At 42.8% G+C, this 19,467-nt stretch overlaps 1 protein-coding gene across 7 annotated transcripts in view; it reads right to left on the reverse strand.

Moving 5' to 3' along the window:
• LOC139560450 (low-density lipoprotein receptor-related protein 1-like) overlaps positions 1-19,467 on the reverse strand; it is a 181,259-nt gene that overhangs the window by 145,829 nt on the left and 15,963 nt on the right. For all 7 annotated transcript variants that reach the window (XM_071377261.1, XM_071377248.1, XM_071377270.1 and 4 more), the window contains exon 2: positions 935-1,057. In XM_071377261.1, the coding sequence (XP_071233362.1) occupies positions 935-1,057 (123 nt within the window). The remainder of the gene's footprint in view (positions 1-934; positions 1,058-19,467) is intronic.

A 19,467-nucleotide genomic window follows, 5' to 3' on the forward strand; every position in this document is an offset into this window, starting at 1 on the left:
CAAAAGTTTAGTATTTGGTCTCATATTCCTAGCAAGCAATGATTACATCAAGCTTGTGACTCTACAAACTTGTTGGATGCATTTACTGTTTGTTTTGGTTGCGTTTCAGAAGATTTCGTGCCCAATAGAAATGAATGGTAAAAAATGTATTGTGTCATTTTGGAGTCACTTATTGTAAATAAGAATACATTTCTAAACACGTCTACATTAATGTGGATGCTACCATGACTATGGGATAGTCAGGAATTAATCGTGAATAATGATGAGTGAGAAAGCACAAATATTAAACCTCCCAAGACATACTAATTCCTGACTATGTGCATGTGACAATTAAACTTTTATTTTTTTTGGAACAGCTGGTGAATGTGTAGGACATAAGGAGAATAACTGGTCCATTAAACTCTGGGTGCACTGGACAGTCTGTAGACTCAATGTGACAGAGAGTGCATTCTGTTAGACATGACTCATGCCACAGCTAGGCTAACTAGACTCAATATGAAACACAGTGACAACCATGATGTACTGTATTGCCAAACCATAGGACAGCTGTAGGGGGACGTTGTGACCCATTTAAAATGATGATCCACTCAAACGGAACACCAACAAAGCATGACCTTTGGTACTCAATCCAACCAATGGTACTCAATCCAACACAATGCTAAGAAGTAGGCTACTGTGAGGGACAGACATTTTAATGTAGGAATGTATGTCCATTTTGTTTATTCCCTCTGCATCTGTAGCTAGTTGTTAATGACTTGAGAATAACTAGCTACAGATGCAGAGGGAATAAACAAAATGGACATCAATTCCTACATTAAAATGTCTGTCCCTCACAGTAGCCTACTTCTTAGCATTGTGTCGCTAATTTCCTTCGTAGCCACACAAGTTGAAAATGGACACAACAGACGAACAGCATGCGAGAGACAAGACTTACAGACATCCAGCGATTCATCCGAGCCGTCTGGGCAGTCCTTCTCCCCATCGCAGCGCCAGCCCTTAGAGATGCACGTCACCTGGTCCTTACAAACAAACTGCTTCGGACTGCACGTCTTTGGGGCTGAAACAGACAAGACATTAACTGTAAAATTATGTAGTAGATAACTCTGTAGCGGCAAACACGAAATACAACGTTGAGTAGAAAGTTTGTTGCATATAGGTTGATAGAGAAGGCAAGGAAAGATAAATAATTGTGTACTGCATAACGTTAAAAATATGTTCCCCAATGTTGGAAGGGGGCCCCAAGTGAAAAAGTTTGGGAACCCCTGCTTTAGTGAAAGGGGCCAAGAGCGGACACACACACACAGAGAACAGCCTCCGGTCTTGTAGGTATTTGCGTCGGCTTGCCCCCAAATATCCAGGTCAGTGTTCCCAGGCCAACAGCAGTGATGCAACACATCTACAGGCTATCAAAGGACATCTTGTTCCGAAAGCACCCCCCCTCCCTCAAGCCCCCTAACCCCACCACCCAAAAAAATAGAAAACTGTCCTCTATCCAGAGCCAAAAGGGGGAAAGTTTTCAAAGCTGCACCACCTTAAATCCTCTCCTGTGCACAGGCACATATAACACACACACATGCTAATCAGCATAGTTATGTAGTCTAGGAGGGCTGAGGGAGTGCTGGTTTAACATGCCGTTAGCCAGGCAGGCATATGGGGTCTAGAGAGCTTGGGAGCTAGTGAAGGAAACATTAGGAATGCTGACCTAAAAATCCAGTCAGAAAAAAAAGTGAATAATTTTTTTAAATTATAAAAACAAAATAACTGAATACCTCCTAGGAGACCTTGAAGACTTTTGTTAAATTCTAAACTAACAGCCTGGAACTTTCCAGACTTGGAATCGGTGGTTATGGAGAAACATGCGAGAGTCGCCCCGAGTCGTAAAACCGCACTTCAAAGAGATATTAAAACTCGTTTCTAAACTGAAATAGGGTGCATTGGTTCATGGATCAATTAATTCACTGGCCAGTCAGTGATGTTTTCCAGACATTAGGAAAGCAGCCATTTTCTCAAACTAGAATGCAGGCATAGTGAGTGGTCTGATTTCAGAAAGGTATTCTACTCTTTTAACCAATGTATTTAGCCTATACTGAACAAGTCAGGGGATTATTATGATTGTGACACAGCATTAAGGGGGAGGCTCTACAACCGGCCTACTGAGTTCAACAAAAAAGAAGGTAGGTTAGCAGAATTGAATATCTTCCTTTTACTACACTGAACAAAAAATATAAAATCATGGCCTCCAGAGTGGCGCAGCGGCCTAGGGCACTGCATCACAGTGCTAGAGGCGTCACTATAGACCAAGGGTTCAATCCAAGGCTGTTTCACAACTGGCCATGATCGGGAGTCCCATAAGCCGGCGCACAATTGGCCCAGCGTGGTCTGGGTTAGGGGAGGGTTAGGCCAGGGGGGGCTTTACTTGGCTCATCGCGCTCTAGCAACTTCTGGTGGCAGGCTGGGCGCCTGCAGGCTGGCTCGGTCGTCAGTTGAACAGTGTTTCCTCCGACACATTGGTGCGGCTGGCTTCCAGGTTAAGCGGGCAGGTGTAAAGAAACGCGGTTTGGCGGGTCATGTTTTGGAGGACGCACGACTCAACCTTCACCTCCTGAGCCCGTTGGGGAGTTGCAGCAATGAGACAAGATTGAAATTGGGGAGAAAATGTCAACCAGAGCTGCTGTCAGAGAATTTAATGTTAATTTCTTTAATATAAGCTGCCTCCAACGACGTTTTAGAGAATTTGGCAGTACGTCCAACCGGCCTCACAACCGCAGACCCATGTATATGGCGTTGTGTAGGCGAGCAGTTTGCGGATGTGAACAGAGTGACCCATGGTGGCGGTGGGGTTATGATATGGGCAGGCATAAACTACGGACAACGAACACGATTGCATTTTGTCAATGAAAATTTGAAAATGTCCTTTATTGAACTGTAACTCAGTAAAATTGTATAAATTGTTGCATGTTGTATTTATATTTTTGTTCAGTACATTTCTAAATGTCCACAGTTGGCCTACAGCGGCCATACTCCTCTATAACATCAGTGATGTGTCAGTGTACAAGATGAGAGGCTTTGGGCAAACGTGTGAGAGCCAGGCTGTTTGACTAACACTGGAACAAGTTATTATTAGAGAGACAATTTGAGTATGTGAATGAGGAAATGGGATGTCATTGTCTTTGAAGTTGAAGAGGCACTCATCAGAAGAGTGACCACAGAAAAGAGGGAGGGTCTCTGGCTGGGTGGCTAAAAGGTACGTGGGGATATGGGGTGTGGTAACTAGTCTCTCCCGTTGGTTAGACAAGGCTGTCTGCCAGTGAAGTATCAGCACCTTCCCTCCTCTCGAACAGTGCACTTTAGTTTTTTCTTAAAACAGAAAAGTCTTGTTACTTAGAGAAATGCAAAAAAAGCCCCCCTAGATTCCAGAACATTCTTTCCATCTAAGGTGCAGCCAAATAGTCTTTGAGATGACCACTGACTGAAACATTCAGTTTGTTTGTTTGTTTTTCATCAAATAAAAAAATGGGGCCATGTTGGGTTATTTTAGGGCATTCCACTGGCGGGGTGCTGGGGTGAAGGGGGTCTTTATATGGCTCTCTGGCACACACACACACACACACACACACGTAAAAATGCATGCATACACAGAAGTCTGACTCCGAAATACAGATCTTTCTCTCTGCTCATCCTCCTCTTCCTGACAGTGCTACCTGCACCTCTGCCCGACTAACTACATACATTCTCTCGCCAAGAAGTCATGAGTTATCCCTGAATTATTGATATAACGCAACCATGCTTGTGAAAAATTAGCTCTTATTTGTTGTATTGTTTGTTTATGAGGAGGCTACGGTAGATGCCAAAGAGACAGGGCAAGCCAGGCAGCTGGAACTTGAACGCTGCTTGCTGTGTGTGACGGGGCCTACAGAGAGCAGCCGCCATGTTTGCAACAGCCATGTGTGTAATGGATCTCGGAGACAGTAATGTCTGTGGGATTAAACTAGTGTTCTGTTAACATAGCAGCAGCCGCTTCAGACACGACTCAACGAGCAGCTGACAGGAAGCTACCGAGGAGAGCAGGAAGTGGGTCAGGAGGTAAAGCTACTGTAGCAGATTTTAACTGTACTACTAATGGGACTGTTGTGACCAGCAGGGATGTTCTAGTGGGAGGAAGAGGCGATAAGTAAAAAGAGAATGGTGACAACAATGACAGAATGACAGAATCAAGATTCATTTTCCTGGGCATTTCCTTTATCATATTAAAACTGATAAGGAAAATCTGTATTTTCCAGTCTGGGTGGCAATGCTGGCTAGAAACCTGCATTATTGAATAAATTATGCTATGGGCAAACTGGTGGATAGCAGCCGAGTGGCTAAAGGGGAAAGGGGGGGGGGGGGGGACACAAAGTGGAGAGAAAAGACTTGACAGAACAGGGGAGGAGAGAAGAATGTATAAGTAGAGCACCAGGGCGAGCCATCAAAGTTATACTGCTGACCAGTAGGAGGAGGAGGAGATAAAGGACTGAGGCTCAGGCCCCATCCCAGGTCAGGCCAGCTCGGGACAAGGGAGAAGCAGAGGGAGCTGAGGCAAGAGGAGGTGGTTGAGATGGGTCGGGACGGGGGAATGTCACACCTGCTATCAATGAGCTGCCCGCCTCTCCATGTTGTTTACCCAACTGGATGTGTGTGAAAACGCTCCTGGTCACCACCATTTGGGCTAAATAACAACTCCCCCTCCACCACCCCACCATCCCCCAGGAAGGGCTCAAGGAAAACACAACCTTCTCTCACCTAGCAACAGGACCTCCAAGTGCCCACAACACACATATATATATATATATACAGAAATAAAACTGGAGCTGCGCCAGGGAACCCGCCAATTCAAGCAAAGATCAAGAAGGGTACAGCACTAGACTAGACAGTGGACAGAGATAAGTCATAAGAACTGCTGTACCACTCCACTTACACAGCCTTTGAGATACTGGATGTCTGAAAGTAGGCTACAATCAACTACATAGAGAGAAGTTCACTGGTGAAAGATAAATGGAAAAATTTAAATAACTTCACAGTAACAAACTCAGCAGAAAAAGAAAAGTCCTCTCACTGTCAACTGCGTTTATTGTCAGCAAACTTAACATGTGTAAATATTTGTAAGAACATAACAAGATTCAACTACTGAAACTAGAGGTCGACCGATTAATCGGAATGGCCGATTAATTAGGGCCGATTTCAAGTTTTCATAACAATCGGAAATTGGTCATTTTGGAAGCCGATTTTGCCGATTTTTATTTTTTACACCTTTATTTAACTAGGCAAGTCAGTTAAGAACACATTCTTATTTTCAATGACGGCCTAGGAACGGTGGGTTAACTGCCTTGTTCAGGGGCAGAAAGACAGATTTTTACCTTGTCAGCTCAGCGATTCAATCTTGCAACCTTACGGTTAACTAGTCTAACGCTCTAACCACCTGCCTCACGAGGAGCCCGCCTGTTACACGAATGCAGTAAGAAGCCAAGGTAAGTTGCTAGCTAGCATTACAAGTATCTTATAAAGAACAATCAATCACCACCAGTTATAACTACACATGGTTGATGATATTACTAGTTTATCTAGCGTGTCCTGCGTTGCATATAAATCGATGCAGTGCACATTCGTGAAAAAGGACTGTCGTTGCTCCAACGTGTACCTAACCATAAACATCAATGCCTTTCTTAAAATCAATACACAGAAGTATATATTTTTAAACCTGCATATTTAGCTAAAAGAAATCCAGGTTAGCAGGCAATATTAACCAGGTGAAATTGTGTCACTTCTCTTGCGTTCATTGCACGCAGAGTCAGGGTATATGCAACAGTTTGGGCCGCCTGGCTCATTGCAAACTAATTTGCCAGAATTTTACGTAAATATGACATAACATTGAAGGTTGTGCAATGTCACAGGAATATTTAGACTGATGGATGCGTTAGATAAAATACGGAACCGTATTTCACTGAAAGAATAAATGTTTTGTTTTCGAGATGATAGTTTCCGGATTCGACCATATTAAGGACCTTAGGCTCGTATTTCTGTGTGTTATTATGTTATAATTAAGTCTATGATTTGATAGAGCAGTCTGACTGAGCGATGGTGGGCACCAGCAGGCTCGTAAGCATTCATTCAAACAGCACTTTCGTGCGTTTTTCCAGCAGCTCTTCGCTTCAAGCCTATCAACTACCAAGATTAGGCTGGTGTAACCGGTGTGAAATGGCTAGCTAGTTAGCGGGGTGCGCGCTAATAGCGTTTCAAATGTCACTCGCTCTGAGACTTGGAGTAGTTGTTCCCCTTGCTCTGCATGGGTAACGCTGCTTCGAGGGTGGCTGTTGTCGATGTGTTCCTGGTTCGAGGCCAGGTAGCGGCGAGGAGAGGGATGGAACTATACTGTTACATTGGCAATACTAAAGTGCCTATAAGAACATCCAATAGTCAAAGGTATATGAAATACAAATCGTATAGAGAGAAAAAGTCCTATAAATCCTATAATAACTACAACCTAAAATTTCTTACCTGGGAATATTGAAGACTCATGTTGAAAGGAACCACCAGCTTTCATATGTTCTCATGTTCTGAGCAAGGAACTTAAACGTTAGCTTTCTTACATGGCACATATTGCATTTTTACTTTCTTCTCCAACACTTTGTTTTTGCATTATTTAAACCAAATTGAACATCTTTCATTATTTATTTGAGGCTAAATTGATTTTATTGATGTATTATATTAAAATAAGTGTTCATTCAGTATTGTTGTAATTGTCATTATTACAACAACAAAAAATATATAAAAATATATTATTTTTATTTATTTAAAATTGGCCGATTAATCGGTATCTGCTTTTTTTGGTCCTCCAATATCCGGTATCGAAAATCATAATCGGTCGACCTCTAACTGAACAAGTTCCACAGGCATGTGACTAACAGAAATGGAATAATGTGTCCCTGAACAAAGGGGGGGTCAAAATCAAAAGTAACAGTCAGTATCTGGTGTGGCCACCAGCTGCATTAAGTACTGCAGTGCATCTCCTCCTCATGGACTGCAGCAGATTTGCCAGTTCTTGCTGTGATACGTTACCCCACTCTTCCACCAAGGCACCTGCAAGTTCCCGGAATTCTGTCGGGAATGGCCCTAGCCCTCACCCTCTGATCCAACAGGTCCCAGACGTGCTCAATGGGATTGAGATCCGGGCTCTTCGCTGGCCATGGCAGAACATTGACATTCCTGTCTTGCAGGAAATCACGCACAGAACGAGCAGTATGGCTGGTGGCATTGTCATGCTGGAGGGTCATGTCAGGATGAGCCTGCAGGAAGGGTACTACATGAGGGAGGAGGATGTCTTCCCTGTAACACACAGTGTTGAGATTGCCTGCAATGACAACAAGCTCAGTCCGATGATGCTGTGACACACCGCCCCAGACCATGACGGACCCGCCACCTCCAAGTCGATCCCGCTCCAGAGTACAGGCCTCAGTGTAATGCTCATTCCTTTGACGATAAACGCCAATCCGACCATCATCCCTGGTGAGACAAAACCGCGACTCGTCAGTGAAGAGCACTTTTTGCCAGTCCTGTATGGTCCAGTGACAGTGGGTTTGTACCCATAGGCGACGTTGTTGCCGGTGATGTCTGGTGAGGACCTGCCTTACAACAGGCCTACAAGCCCTCAGTCCAGCCTCTCTCAGCCTATTGAGGACAGTCTAAGCACTAATGGAGGGATTGTGCATTCCTGGTGTAACTCGGGCAGTTGTTGTTGCCTTCCTGTACCTGTCCCGCAGGTGTGACGTTCGGATGTACCGATCCTGTGCAGGTGTTGTTACACGTGGTCTGCCACTGCAAGGACAATCAGCTGTCCATCCTGTAGCAATGTCTTAGGCGTCTCACAGTACGGACATAGAAATGTATTACCCACATCTGCAATCCTCATGCCTCCTTGCAGCATGCCTAAGGCACGTTCACACAGATGAGCAGGGACCCTGGGCATCTTTCTTTTGGTGTTTTTCAGAGTCAGTAGAAAGGCCTCTTTAGTGTCCTAAGTTTTCATAACTATGACCTTAATTGCCTACCGTCTGTAAGCTGTTAGTCTTAACGACCGTTCCACAGGTGCATGTTCATTAATTGTTTATGGTTCTGTGAACAAGCATGGGAAACAGTGTTTAAACCCATTACAATGAAGATCTGTGAAGTTATTTGGATTTTTACGAATTACCTTTTAAAGACAGGGTCCTGAAAAAGGGACGTTTCTTTTTTTGCTGAGTTTATGTATGGAGGCCTAAAAATAGTTATGGAAATGTTGCAGCTGAGTCAATTGGAAACTAAATCTTGAATAGTTTAATTTAATAACAATAGGCACTCTGATGAAACGAAGTGAAAAACATTGCAGTACATATTCTGCTGTTCTATCACGCATGTAACGATGTCCGAGGGGGAAGAAATAAATAAAATAAATAATAAGCTTTAAGACAAGAGAAACATTTAGTCAAATATCACAATTTATGAATACAGAATTCCCTCGTCTCTCATGTTTACTCTATCCATCTAGTCAAGGTTGTACTTCAGTCAGTAGTGACACTAAAATAACTAGTCAGAGGTGTAAAGTACTTAAGTAATACTTTAGGGTATTTTTACTTAAGTATTTGTTTTTAGTAACTGTACTTTACCATTTATACTTGACAACTTTTACTCCACTACATTCCTAAAGAAAAGAATGCACTTTTTACTCCTTACATTTTCCTTCTCACCCAAAAGCACTCGTTACATTTTGAATGCTTAGCAGGACAGAAATTGTCTAATTCATGCACTTATCAAGAGAACATCACTGGTCATCCCTACTGCCTCTGATCTGACAGACTCACTAAACACAAATACTTCGTTTGTAAATTATGCTTGACTGTTGAAGTGTGCCCCTGGCTATCCGTAAATAAAATTTAAAAATAATCGTGCCGTCTGGGTTGCTTAATATAAGGAATTTGAAATTATTTATACCTTTGATACTTAAGTAAATTTTAGCGATTACATTTTCTTTTGATACTTAAGTATATTTAAAACCAAATACTTTAAGACTTTTACTCAAGTAGTATTTTACCTGGCGACTCACTTTTACTTAAGTAAGTTTCTTTTAAAAAGCATCTTTACATTTCACTCAAGTATGACAATTCTGTACTTTTTCCACCACTAATAGATATGAAAGGCAGACGGCCAGGCGGAGAGACATAATATAGCCCAGTCACCAGACATACATGGTTACTATACCCCAGGCAGTAACAGAGACCCGCAACCACCACCCTTATTGACAATGTCACTGTGGGGTAGACACCTGCAGCCAGTCAGCCATACTCACTCTCATAGACTACACTAAGTCTCAACTCGTTAACCCTAGCCTATTATCACAGGAGACTTTCTTCCCATGACCGTGCAGGTTGGACTGCTGTTGTCCCGTTTGTGTACTCTATGTAAGTGAGTGTGTGTGTGTGTGCGCACACTCGCACAGGCTTGTACATGACTGCAGCTGGATTCCGTTAGAGTACATACACAATACTGTTTGGATAAACTTCCTGAGAGAAGACCGGCTGTATTATGGTCCAGACCTCCGAAGAGCTTAAGGGGAGATTCTCTCTCAGTTATGGCCCATTGTTATTTGGATTGGCTCTAAAGTATAGGTCTATGTACAGTGTGTATTGAGAATAAAGAATCTGTCATGGATATAAGACACCAGGTATGTGACGGGAGGCTGAGCAGAAAGCCAGAGTGGCCATTAAATGGTTTCAATGACTTGAAGGGAATAGGGTCCAGTAAGTAAAAATTGCATGTACTACTTTCTTTTTTTTTACAGAGTAAAACACAATCCTAGACAGAGTAATTAGAAGTCTTATCCTAAATATGTCTTGGTGTTATTTAACAAGTGATAAAATGTCATTACCATTTGCAAATATTTAGAGGAGGCAAAGAGAGGCTTACATCAGGGGGGAACATAAACAACTTGAGTTGTGTGTAATCCTTCCCATCATGAACTCCCCTCTTGGCTAGTCTCACAGTTCCGGCCTCCTCCTCAAACACACAATCTAAAACAGTTTCATATTCAAACGAGAGAGAAAGAGCTTAGCGCTCAGATACATCCTGCCAAATGGACTTGATGGTCATTCAAAACTGAATAGACATAAGAGACCAAGAATGAAAACAGCTTCAGAAGGAAAAGATTTCCCAACAACATGGCCTCAAATCAACTGGACTACCCTTGACCTGGAAACAGAGCTAAAAGACCCTGACATGATGGTTTCTCTCAACTATTTGCAGAATGTATTTGGAAGTCCATTAAAACAAAGAGAGGAAAAACAATGTGTTTGTCCCTATGGAGAGCAGAGTTCTCTGGAGACGGCCCCATTGAATTCCAAACCTTGGGGATTTCACCGGCTGCAAGCCCAAGTGTGACCAATAATGGGAAAGCAAACAACGAAAGGCTGAGTCAGGCAGAGGGAGCGAGGTCAGGGAGTGAAGAGAAAAGGGGGGGGGGGGTGTTGAGGGGATGTGTCCCCTTGGAAGCTCTGTCATGCGATTGGAAGTCCTCTCTCCTGACCCCTGGCCTGACCTGAAGATGTTACACTGTGGATCTAACTGCCAAAACAAGAACAGCGTTAACTCCATGTGGCTACAGTGGCCTCCTTCCAGCCTCCTCCCTCTCCATCCAGCAGACTCAATGTTTAGTCATGGAAGAGCGTGAAAAGGGGGAAAAGGTTCCCAATTTGTCAAGTTGCAAAATAAGCCCTGGGGCACCAGCTGTGCATCTTAAAATATGGAGCGCTGAGTTTTGAAGGCCTGGAAAAATGCAAAATGTGCCCGTCCACACGAGAACAAACAGAAGGAAAACAGAAATTTCAGACAGACTCGGGGCTGTGGTAAAATGTTCATGAAATGCAGGCAGTTTCTGATTGATCTTTTAAAAGGATGGGGTGACTCTCTTGAAAGCAGGACATTTTGGATCTTTTAATGAGCTGAGCCTGCTTGATATCCCTGTAAATAAAGGCCTTCATTAACATCACATCAAAGAGGATAGGGCACTGGTGTGTGTGTGCGTGTGCAGGAGTGGTTGGTTTCCATCTTTTTATAGTATGGTGTGTGCATGTATGAGTGTGTCCATAAGTGTACACAGTATAGTGCGCTACAAAATACACTTTCCAGTGACACTGACTCACCCAATGATGATGAAGCATAGGTTACTCACCGGTGATGGCTGATCGTTCGTGCTAATATCTCAAGATAAGCTACTTTGAAAAACACTGCTGTTTGCTCAGAATTTCTTTAAGCTTTACTGACAGATTAGTCTTCTCTTTTCAGCAGTAGGCATTTTCTTTCCAAAACGGTAGGTCTACATTTTTCTCGGAATTGTATTTTGACATTTGTGAAAGGCAAACTGACAGCTGCAACCAACCATAAAAATATAATCCATAGATGGCAGTTCCCATTTGGGGTGGCAGGTAGCCTAGTGGTTATAGCGTTCGGCCAGTAACTGAAATGTTGCTGGATTGAATCCCTGAGATGACAAGGTAAAAATCTGTCGTTCTGCCCCTGAACAAGAAAGTTAACCTCCTGTTCCCCAGTAGACAGTCATTGTAAATAATAATTTGTTTTTAACCGACTTGCCTAGTTAATAAAATAAATTCAAGTCAGGACTGGCAGCCATTGCTAGTGTACACATGAATTTAACAGTCAAAGTGCCAGGGTTAGAGGTTCCAAAATCCTTCGATGGATTATATCTATGGCCACAACGCAACAAGCTGTTCTAGATTTGGCGCGTATGCTGCCCAAATTGTAGCCTTCCTGACAGTAAAACGTTTTTTTTTTTTATAGAAGCGATTGACCTGTAGCTAAATTATGATCTCTGGTGTAGTGTTTTGAATTATTTTATTTATGCATGTTCAGAGAGGAGTAATATCACTTTAGAGGATTTTTTATATAGCCTAATTTTGCCCCCCAAAAATTACAAATCGGTACTTCCCGCAGCTATGGACCACCTCCCGCAGCTATGGACCACCTCCCGCAGCTATGGACCCAGTACTGCTAAAACAGAAGTCATTTTTGTTCAGTGTTATGCATTTTCAGTATCCCTACCCTAGACTGTATTCCCTAAAAGCCCTCCATAATTTAATGTCATCCATTACAATGGATTTGGGTTTGTCAGGCAAACATTTAGGAATTATCATCTGGAACTCATAATTGGAATTTAAGATAAGTATGTGCAATGTGACAAACTTTATTGGTGATGGATTATAAGCTGTCTAAATTTTAAAACATGAGCTGGCGCACAACCTGAAAAATGGTTTGTGTGGAGGTGCGGACTAACGGCGATTAAACTATAAAAATAAAGAAAGTCGCACACTCCATGTATAAACTCCCAGCAATTGAATGGGTATTTACCAACGTTTTGGCATCACTGTGCCTTCCTCAGTGTGTGGTTATAAGGATTATAAGCCATCAATACCAGGGGACAACTAGGCCTACGTGCCATTTCTCTTCATGAAGACTTTGCCCCATCCTTGTTCAGTTACTATATGGAAGACAAAGGTTCTGAGCCACCAACAGACCAGACGTTTAAAATCGGACCCAAAATGCTTTTATTCCCGAAGGGAAACCTTATAGTCTGAAATTGTCTATTGAGGGCTGTTAAAAATGGGGGACCACTGAAAGAAAAGGACTACATGAAAGAATTCCCCATCATTCTATGCTTTGTAAGCAGTGTCTGTGCAACAAGAGTTCAATAATCTCTACAAACCTTAGGAAAGGAGTTTCTCATTGGCGAGTGAAAGATGAACAGTTTCTATAAAATAATTGTTTGAAAATCAATAAAAAAAGATTCCATCCAAAGCTCTTCCAAGAGTAGCCAAGACACTGGGCGGCACACAATTGGCCCAGCATCGTCCGGGTTAGGGGAGGGTTTGGCCGGCAGGGATGTCCTTGTCCCAGCACGCTAACACTGTCGCCAGGTTCTTTCCGCCGACGCATTGGTGCGGCTGGCTTCCGGGTTAAGTGGGCATTGGGTCATGAAGCAGTACGGCTTGTTTTAGTTGTGTTTGTTTTGCAGGAAGCACGGCTCTCGACCTTCGCCTCTCCCGAGTCTGTACGGGAGTTGCAGTGATGAGACAATTGGATACCATGAAATTGGGGAGCAAAAAAAAGGGTACCATTTTTTAAATAAAAAATTGAAATCGTCCTGGTAAAGCTGTCTCTGACTACTGTCGGTAAAGCTGGCAAGCAAATAAAACAATATTCAGAGATGGCCAAATAGCTAAGCTAGATGTTAGCCAAATTAACGTGATCCGTCATTAGCTAGCTAGCCCATTTGACGTGGTCCATCAATCAAATGTCTGTTTAAGTTGCTTTCCAGCAGCAATCGTGCATAAACAATCTTAAAATCAATGTTGAAAGGTGTATAATATTAACTAGCTACGGTATGTTGGTTGGGGGAAGAAAAGAAGAAAAAAAAAAAAACTAGCAACTTACCACAATGTTGAGGCAACTTTACAAAATTTCTAGCTGGCAAACATTTCCAGCTAGCGATACATGGGCAAATGTGACCTTCTGCTGCTTGACATGCAGAGTCCACAATGGATGGAAAATGTACCTAAACCACACCAACACTACATGGCCAAAAGTATGTAGACCCTACAAATTGGTGGATTCGGCTATTTCAGTCACCCCCATTGCTGACCGGTGTATAAAATCGAGCACAGCCATGCAATCTCCATAGACAAACATTGGCAGTAGAATGGCCGTCCTGAAGAGCTCAGTGACTTTCAACATGGCACTGTCATAGGATGCCACCTTTCCAAAGTCAGTTCGTCAAATGTCGTGTAAAAATTGTTCTCGGTTGCAACACTCACTACCGAATTCCAAACTGCCTTTGAAAGCAACGTCAGCACTAGAACTGTTCGTCGGGAGCTTCATGAAATGGGTGTCCATGGCTGCTCGGCCATGGGGGTCCATGGCGTAATGCCACGCGTCGGCCGGAGTGGTGTAAAACTTGCCGCCATTGGACTCTGGAGCAGTGGAAACGCGTTCTCTGGAGTGATGAATCACGTTTTCTCCATCTGGCAGTCCGACGGACAAATCTGGGTTTGGCAGATGCCAGGAGAATGCTACCTGCCACAATGCATAGTGCCAACTCTAAAGTTTGGTGGTCTGGGGCTGTTTTTCCATGGTTCTGGCTAGGCCCCTTAGTTCCAGTGAAGGGAAATCGTAACGCTACAGCATACAATGACATTCTAGACGATTTTGTGCTTCCAACTTTGTGAAAACAGTTTGGGGAAGGCCCTTTCCTGTTTCAGCAGGACAATGCCCCCGTGCAGAAAGCGAGGTCCATATAGAAATTTTTTGTCAAGATCCATGTGGAAGAACTTCACTGGACTGCACAAAGCCCTGACCTCAACCCCATTGGGATGAATTGGAATGCTGACTGCGAGCCAGGCCTAAATCTCCCAACATCCGTGCCAACCTCACTAATGCTCGTGGCTGAAGGGAAGCAAGTCCCCGCAGCAATGTTCCAACATCTAGTGGAAAGCCTTCCCAGAAAAGTGGAGGCTGTTATAGCAGCAAAGAGGGGGACCAACTCCATATTAATACCCATGCTTTTGGAATGAGATGTTCAACGAGCAAGTGTCCACATACTTGTCAGGTAAAGTACAGTTTTACATCACTCAAATATCCAATTAAACGGTGGCTAATATTGAGCAGTAGAGGTGTACTCCAGCTGTGTTTCGTGCTGTAATGCATGGGAGCGGGCTGTGAGCTTGCCCCCAGGTGGGAATGGAACGTTAGGAAGATACAGTTGTGTCATTGGGTACAACCTGACGATACTTCTTTCACAATCTCTAAGGCTGCAATTGACCTTGACACAAATTAAAATGTCATGCTGTTTTGTTCACTGTTTGTAATACAGCCCAAGTGCCGTCTCCTATGTCACTGATGTACTGTAGTGTACTGCCCTGGCCAACGGACTGTTAGAGTCCTGTCGACATCTCAAAGAGTGAAAAAAAAATCCAGATTCATGGAAATTTTCGGGGCATTTGTTCACTGCAGAGGTGTTGAATGGGGGAGTGATTGACATCACAAGCTTGTTGACATCTCTAGAGACAAAATGTGTTTAAAAAGGGAAGGAGGGGAGATGAAACGTTATGGTAGAGCTCCAAGAAAAGACAAATGTGTAGGTCACCCCCCCAAACCTCTGCTCTGGATAGAGAAAGGTAATTCATCTGGGAAGCATATTGAGTGGTGGGGATGGGTGGGGTGGGGGGGAGAGGGATGGTACCCCTCACTCCAGATGGAATTCTCAGACCTTTTTTTTGGTTCTGAACTGAAGTTCAATATGAGGCAGGAGGAAAAATTTGCATAGACACATGAGAAGCCATGGATGAAAGGGTGAATGCCTTGTTGCGTAACGTCAAGAGACTTAACGTCAACTGCACTGGGTAAAAGGAGAGTTCAGCATCCACTCCCTAGTCCTGTCTCTCTGCTCCAATGCCCTCACAAATCACATGCTTTGTCCACGGTGACCCTCAGCTTACAGGGTGCTCCATTTATACAGCTGGCTGCTATTTACCTCAACCAGCCATGTTAGGCACTGTAGCTCAGGGCTTATACTGTAGTATGCCACCGCCACCCGCTGTGGTGGACTGGAGTGAAGCGGGCCTGAGGCGGGCCTGAGGCTCAGGATATGTGGGACATTCCCTTTATTGAATTCAATTGCATACACGTGGCACCACTTACAGGGCTGGGCAATCTGAACAAGACAATATCGCCCCATAATGGATACAACGATCACGATAATGGTATAAAGCATATGAGCGCTCCTAGGGGCCGATTCAGACATAGGAAATGTATGCCTTTCCTACACACTTCTCAGTAGTTGGCATTAAGACGTACGTTATGCAGGTGTGTAAGGGGCTTTGCAGGCATGCTTCCCTTGCACAGGCTGAAAACATTTACTTCAACCGCTAAAAACCCTCCCACTTACTGGCCAACAGATTCTCGTGGAGTTTTCATTCAATAGGGTTTATAATACATTTCTCTTAAAAAGGGTAGATAGCATAAACATAACCACATGTAACATGGATTAGCATTAGTACATGCATAAAAAGTCCCAACGCAAAGTTACATCTCACTTTTCTATTTTCGAGTTATTACATAAAACCGATCAGAATGTTTTTCTGGGGTGTGATGTAATAAGGAGGACCCGGCAAGCCATCTTATGCCCAATAATGTAAACTCAACAGAAATAAATTAAATTTAAATCAAATAATTTGCACTCATTTCCATTGCATTTTACAAGCAAATACTTCATGAATGTATTGTTACAAATCAACTTCCAAGGTTGCTAGCCAACTAGCCTGCTAATGTTAGCCCTACCAGCCCGTTGACATTATGTTAGTAGTGCCTGAGTCAGCCAGTTGCTATCAACACCTAGCTTACAGCTACATTAAAGTAACCCAAAGTGTTTTAAATACATAATGCGATCTAACCAATTATCAAATAATGTTAACTGCATATAGCCATCTTAGCCAGCAAGCCAGCCAGCCAGCTAAAGTTAGCTATTTAGCCAACTAGCTATTAGCCTAGCTAACCACGACTGTTATGGTCGGCAAGTTAGAACCCAACTACTGGAAATCAGCTAGAGAACACCACAACAAAAACATGACCACTGATTAAAAGCAAAAGAGAGAGCAGCCTTGATGGCTGGGGTCCATCCAATGGTAAAACTTTTTTAAAGAAGAATGCAAGCGGAGTTATCTTCCAAAGCGAGGGGGAGGTGGGCGCTTTGTCGGGCCAGGGGAAAGTCAGGGAAATCCAAAATAGATATATTCCAGATATCCGTCAGCTGGCACTAAGCCAAAGTGGAAAAAGTTACAAAACTCACACAGCCTACCTCACAGAGAACATTCCCAAAAAGTTGACAAAACAAAAAAGGAGAACAGATGAGGTACTACACAATTAGAGCAAGCAGGTATGTTTCTCTTTCGTTTTGAGCCCACGGCAAGAAGTCACCAGAGCCTGCCGTGCTAACGGGTTCCCACTAGATAACAGCCACAAATTCGGTGAAGAGCTGCATGGCCGTACGTTCCCCATCTGCTCACCTCACACTCACACGTAACTAGATTGTGACTACAACTAAGTTACTTTGTCTTTGACCACACGGTTACATTGTTGAGTAAAAACTCATGCATCCTACCCTTTAAAACACGGTGTACCTTTTTAATTTGTATTTTGACGACAGACTCACTAGAATACATATTGAGAACAAGTTCAGAATATAGGGATCAATTAAAGATATCCATTTAAAATATACAAATTCGTCTCAGTTTCAGCACCCAACTGGTAGACTTAAATACTCTGATCTTATTTCGTCAAATTTTGGGGTCAATAAAGTATGATTGAATCATAAAAAAAACAGATTTGGAGAGCCTTTACACATGAAATATATAGATCAATCAAAAATAGTGCTTTGATTCATCCTGAAAGTTGTCATATTCAAGTCCAATCCATGAAATATTGGAAGGCGGAAAAGTGTACAGTAGAGGTTGAACAATAGTCCTATAAATCTACCTTAATCATGGAACTCTGACAACAGTCAGTCGTCGTGAACCGTGTACCAGACTCCAGGTTTAACCTGCTACGTGTGGTCCGAGTTAAATCATTATCCAAATATGCTACATGTCCCAAATTATTGCACAACCATAGCCTAATATATGATCCACTAATGCTAGCGACCCCCAGGAACACCTGCACGGACATGACAGAGGAAAGAAAGGTAAACGGAATGGAATAATGCAAAATGTAGGCTACAAATTGAAGGAAACTAAACACTAAATTGACAGTTGTAAATGTATGTGGGTATTACTGACGGTGGCTCTCGATAGTGGAAAATATTTTACATGATACAAAATGGTAAAATAAAAAAAGCCCGGGTATATAATTTAAAACAACAACATTCTAAAGCGCATATATCTACTCGGCAGGTTCGGCCCTACAGAAGAATATAGCTTGGGTCTCCAAATTTCTTCCACGCAAATTACGAGGTCATACAATTAATAATAGCACAGCTATTTATAGCTTACTCCACTGTGGAAAAAGGGGCCACAATACGTCATGTTTTTATATTTTAATTTCACCTTTATTTAACCAGGTGGGCCAGTTGAGAACAAGTTCTCATTTACAACTGCGACCTGGCCAAGATAAAGATATGCAACACATGATTTTCAGTTTGCTTCCATATGACTGGTTTCACATTTGTATCCAGGGATCATAAGAAAAAATCATCTAAAAACAATGTGTGTATTTACAATCCCCTTCTCCAAACGATTTACTAATTTACAAAGCTCTTATACATGTTTAATGCTGCCGGTCAAATGCCCGGTGCAACATTTTCCTAACAGAAACCCTGGCATGTGGGTTCACCTTCCAACAACGACCCTAAGTAAAGCCAAGACAACGCAGGAGTGGCTTCGGGACAAGTCTCTGAATGTCATTGAGTGGCCCAGCCAGAGCCTGGACTTGAACCCGATCAAACATCTCTGGAGAGACTTGAAAAATAGCTGTGCACTAACACTCCACATCCAACCTGACAGAGCGTGAGGATCTGCAGAGAAGAATGGAAGAAACTGCCCAAATACAGGTGTGCCAAGCTTGTAGCATCCTACCCAAGAAGACTCGAGGCTGTAATCACTGCCAAAGGTGCTTCAACAAAGTACTGAGTAAAGGGTTTGAATACTTATGTAAAAAACTCATAATTAAATTTTTATATACATTTTCAAACATTTCTAAAAACCTGTTTTTGCCTTGTCATTATGGGGTATTGTGTGTAGATTGATGAGGCAAAACAATTTAAATCATTTTTGGAATAAGGTTGTAGTTCTCCCAATTGATCCTTCGACCTCATGACTTGGTTTTTGCTCTGACCATGCACTGCCCCCTTTTATATAGACAGGTGTGTGTGCCTTTCCAAATCATGTCCAATCAATTGAATTTACCACAGGTGGACTCCAATCAAGTTGTAGAAACATCAAGGATGATCAATGGAAACAGGATGCACCCGAGCTCAATTTCGAGTCTCATAATGGTTTGTTACATTCAATATAGGCTTTGTGGAATTTAATGAATAGATGTTGCTCTCCGGTTTCGTGACGAAACGTGTGTGTAGTTGATTTTATTCCGCCAATGTGTGACGGTTGTCTTTTTGTTGTCACGGCCTTATTGTATATCACAGTGGCATATGAACGAACGGGTTATAGATCAAACAGGTTGTAATATGGCTTTTTTTTACTGGCTTCACTTCCTCAGTGATATTAGCCACGCACCGCTACACCTTCATTTCTTAGATCTCCACCCCAAACAAATAGCATGTGCTATTCTCATGAATACGCACAGAGTTATGTTCCATTTACGCACACTTAACTCTGGTCTGAATTC

The sequence above is a fragment of the Salvelinus alpinus genome, chromosome 2 (genome assembly GCF_045679555.1).
Source record: "Salvelinus alpinus chromosome 2, SLU_Salpinus.1, whole genome shotgun sequence".
Taxonomy (NCBI): domain Eukaryota; kingdom Metazoa; phylum Chordata; class Actinopteri; order Salmoniformes; family Salmonidae; genus Salvelinus; species Salvelinus alpinus.